Source organism: Buceros rhinoceros, unplaced genomic scaffold (genome assembly GCF_000710305.1).
Source record: "Buceros rhinoceros silvestris isolate BGI_N320 unplaced genomic scaffold, ASM71030v1 scaffold19058, whole genome shotgun sequence".
In the NCBI taxonomy this organism is placed as follows: Eukaryota; Metazoa; Chordata; class Aves; order Bucerotiformes; family Bucerotidae; genus Buceros; species Buceros rhinoceros.
In genome coordinates, this window is record NW_010427642.1 from 3,984 (window position 1) to 8,372 (window position 4,389).

General features: G+C 50.1%; 1 protein-coding gene across 1 annotated transcript in view; it reads right to left on the reverse strand.

Moving 5' to 3' along the window:
- The window catches only part of CCDC40 (coiled-coil domain containing 40), a gene marked incomplete at its 5' end in the record, with an annotated part of 12,597 nt that overhangs the window by 3,733 nt on the left and 4,475 nt on the right, over nt 1-4,389 (reverse strand). Inside the window, 5 exons of the mRNA XM_010141993.1 lie at nt 461-694; nt 1,428-1,673; nt 2,910-3,092; nt 3,201-3,444; nt 4,175-4,296. Coding sequence (XP_010140295.1) covers nt 461-694; nt 1,428-1,673; nt 2,910-3,092; nt 3,201-3,444; nt 4,175-4,296 — 1,029 coding nt within the window. The remainder of the gene's footprint in view (nt 1-460; nt 695-1,427; nt 1,674-2,909; nt 3,093-3,200; nt 3,445-4,174; nt 4,297-4,389) is intronic.

Consider the following 4,389-nt stretch of genomic DNA (forward strand, 5'->3'; position numbering starts at 1 on the left):
TCACTGTTCCCAGGTCGCTGTGCTGGCACTGCCTGATGACCTCCTGCATCCCACCCACCCAGCCAGAACGTTCTTCCACACACCCAAAAATCAAATAAGGTTTTGAAGGAGACTGCTGTGGGAAAGAGCTGGGTTTGGCCCGAGGAAGTGCTGTTGTTGGTGGAGACATTTACCTACCAACTACTTGCAAATGTTTTTTAAGAAGTGTAATGCGTGACATGGTCAGCCGGGGTTCAGCTGGGTCGGGTAAGGCAGCAGGATCGGCTGCTACAGGAAATACCGACCGGCGACACAGCAGCAGGTGCCTGGCTCCGAGCCCCAAGGACGGTGCCGGGGCCATTGACACTACTGCTCACACAGACATGGGAGTGCTGAGGGTGTTCTCTGGTGAAGGTCTCGCATCACCCGCCATGAGCCTTTGCTGTTTCTCCTCTCCATTTGTGGATGAACACTTTAACACAGAATTACGGAACAACTTACTTTCGGTGCGCACTTTCTTCTGCTGCATTATGGTGACCTGTTTCTTTAACATGTCCAAGGAGGCAATTTGTTCCTCCCGTTCCTGGGTTAACTTCACCAGCTCCTTCTGCTGACTGAGCCAGTACTTCTGCAGTGTCATCACCTCAGAATCACATTCTTCTATCTCCTTGGTCAGCTTGTTGATCTCAATTTCCAATGGTCCCAATTCTTGCCCCTGTACGAGGACAAAGTTGGGGCTAAGTCAGGCAGAAGCTGCTGGAGCACTTGGTTATAGCCTCACCGCAGAAGGCCAGCCCAGCTGCTGAGGTGCCTGGGAAATACTTCAGCGATTCTGTTAATTTTGTCTGTTACTTTCTGCCTCCATTTCCCACGAGCTGGATGGGACTAATCATTCAAGCCAGAAAGGTTCTCAGACTCTGTGGCACAAGCGCCTCCTAAGCTCTTACAGCAGGTATGTGTGGGCACCCAAAAGGCTGCGAAGCCTCTGCAGGGCTCTTGTTTTCACACTGGTATCTGTAAAGCTCTTAAGCTCACAGAGCGAGGGACAGATCTGGGCATCACCTGAATGGGGCCAACCATCAAGAGACTTAAATCACTCTGCTCCATTCTCCCCTCACCGGTGTGTGCACATTTTATAATGAGATCCTGTTTATTCCCTGAGTATTGATGTCACTCAGCATCTTAATGAGGTGCAGACAGCTCCCTGCAGAGACCTGTGCTGGGCACACCCTCATTCCACGGCTCCCTATTGCCAGCTCCTCTTCCCCTGCACTAAGAACTGCTTCACAAACATAAACACTTACATTAACTGGAGCAGCTTTTACATCACAGTACCGATGCCTGAAAGGCTTCAGTATCCCACACTTACGCAGGTGCATTTATCAGGGGCATCTGTGGGCAGCACAAAAGCTAAACCCAAGTTTGGGATGAAATGTCCATGTACGTACCCCCTGCTGGGAAAGAATCCCCTCCAGCCTCCTGTTGTACTGGCTGAGGAGCACTTGCTTGTTCTCCATCTGGACAGTGCCCTTCGCAATCTCGCTTTCGCTGCGGCTGATCAGATCATGCACGTTCTTTATTTCCTTGTCCAGCTCACAAAGCGTTTTCTGGAGAAGCGTCAGCCTGCAGCTGGTGTGAGTCGCATTCAGAATAACGTGGGCCATGTCGTTCTCAACCTTGGAAAAATGCAGCTCCTGGGAACGTCAATAGACAGAAAACAGAGTGCTGTCACCACGAGCAGCTCGTGGATTTGTAATGCCCACTTACCAAAGAGCAGGAATCCAGTGATTTAGGTTCTGCTCCCAGGTCTGTGCTACAAACAAGCTACTTCCCCTCTCTGTACTTTTGCTCCCCATCTGTGGACAGGAGAGACTAATTTACCTCTGCCATGAGGCTATTGACAAGCATTGAGGAGCCTAAACATCCCCAAGCCTTTTAAGAGACCACACTCATCACTTCTGCAATCATCTTCCCCATCCAGTGGCTCTCGGTACCTGGCTGGCAGTCATAGGGTGTTACTATACTGCACCTTCTCCACTCCTGATGAGCAGGTCCCTCCCCGCACCAGCCCGAAGGAGCAGGGTGCCTGGCTGGGTGCAGTACGAACACAGCCAGGTGCCTCTCGAGAGCCCCTCTGCTGCTTCTGCACAGCTGGGCCACCCCATGAGAGATCACCACTGCTTCTCCCAGCCCCAGGTCTCTGCCCTCTATTTGACCGAGCAGCAGAGGAGTCGATGTGGAGTACCCACTTGTTTTGTGTCTGCGGGGAAGGGGCTGCAGGGGCCTTTCTCTCAAGAAGCAACCTTGGAAGTCTCCCAGTCACTTCACGTGTGCCCTGGAGGTTAAAAGCCAGGGGCAGGCTGAAGTAACTCCCAGAAATAGAGAGGTGGGAGCGTCTTGTGTTAGTGCCAGACCTCACCATTCAAGATGATAAAGACTATGCTGAATCTTCTAGTTTTTCTATCTGTGCTGGTTGCACACTCCCAGAGAGAGCAACTTATCGTGCCATGGAGAACTACGGGTCTGCTTTGACTGTAATGCTCACCTAGAAACGAGAGCACGCCGGTATCCCACGCCGTGAGCCAGTATAGACATAAGTTAGTTCAATTTGGAGTATGGAAGTGCCACATATCCACTGTCTTCCTCCAACACATGAGCACCAATAACTCCCAGTACTAAGTACCCCCAGGGATTCATCATTCTGTCCATATTTTAGGTAAAGAAAGAATGTTATGTGCCAGCCCTTCTGGCTTAAGTCTCTCACATACACCAGAATCCTGCAATAAGGTCACTGGAAGAACCAAACTGGAGTCACAGACCTTCAGTTGCACAACTGAAAACCAGGGTAAGACGCTGACAAAACACTCTTGAGAAACACTGCTGGAGGCGGTTTCCTGCCCCTGCTCTCCCAAACAAAAAAGGTCCCATACCAGATATGCTTTTCTCCTCTTAAGTTTTGCAGCCAACTGTGAGAAGTGCTTTGTGGCTTTGCTGGACATCATCTGCTCCTGAAGCTTTGCCATGATTTCACTCTCCATCTGCTCTCTGGCATCAGTTGCTTTCTGTATGTCCCTGCTGATGGAGAGCAGCTCGTTCATATGAGCAGCTTGATCCTAAAAGGCAGGGAAGACAGAGATGGCATCACTACAGCTGTTAGGGGCAGGGGATTAAATACCCATGTACAATTCAAAACGATTCTTCTTTCATGTGACCCTTCTCACCATCTTGGTCCTGTTGAGGGCCTGCTCTGTCTCCTGGAGAACGCGAGTATAGGTGCTAAGTTCCACCTTCAGGGCCTCCTGCCTTGAAAGGCACTGGGCTATCAGCCGCTTCGTCGTGTTGGCATCGCTCTGTGAACGGTTCAGGATGGTGACAAGCAACTCATTCTTCTCCTCCTCCTTCATGATTGACTTTCTACAGCCATGGATGTCCACTTCTAGGGACTTGAGGTCATGTCTGTACTTGCTGGAGAGGCAAAGAGGATGGAAAATCATCACAGGGATTGACTTGTGTGCTGAGGAGTCATCTACAAATCCCTCTTTTCAAACACACTATTGCAGACACAACTGACCAGGACCCAGTTTTACAAAGGTCAGTCTGCTGTGACAGCACAGCGTTGTGTGGGGATGGAAGGAGACATGGAGATTTAAAAGGAAATGTAGGTAAGAAAATGAAATCCGTCTTCAGGCCTGACCCCACCCTTCATTCTTACCGGACGCCGCCATATGAAAGCACAGTTTGTTCTCAGAGAGCCAGTCCAGTTTTAAGACTACAGAGCAAACAAACACTTCCTTTGGCCCCAGCAGGAAGGTTTTCTGGTATTTCTAAAGGCATCACAAAATCCTGGCTGCAAGTGATAGGGAAATTCCCCCTGCTGCCTAGCTCTTTGGATTGGGAGATGGCGCAAAGGTGAAGGAGCTCTTCCAAAGGAATGAAGTATGAGCAGAAAGGCTCTGAACAGCTTTCAAAACACACACGTGTTGAGGGAGAGTTGTTTTGGATAAAGGACACAGTAACAAAGCACCGTGCTTCTCATACTTTAACCTTATTATGTGCTTTGGAGCAGCAAACCCGTTCTGCCTGGCACGTCCTCCGCAGACAGGAATAAACGTGACGGGAGACACCCTGTCCCATTTCGAATCCACCCTGCCCAAATTATCTGGGGTGGCTCCTGGGACCATTTTCAGACCCAAACCTCAGCAGCTCTTGTGCGGCGTTATAGGCCTCGTCTCTTTGCTTCAGTCCAGCCAAGCTGCTGTGCCAGTGGCTCATCAGCCGCTTTTTCTCCATGTTGATAGCCTGCACCTCCATACAAGCCTGGGGAGGAGAGAGTTGTGGGCAGCATGAATCTGTGCTGGGTCGAGAAGCCAAACTCTTGTTAGAATACAGTATTTTTTTTGTTGTTCATAA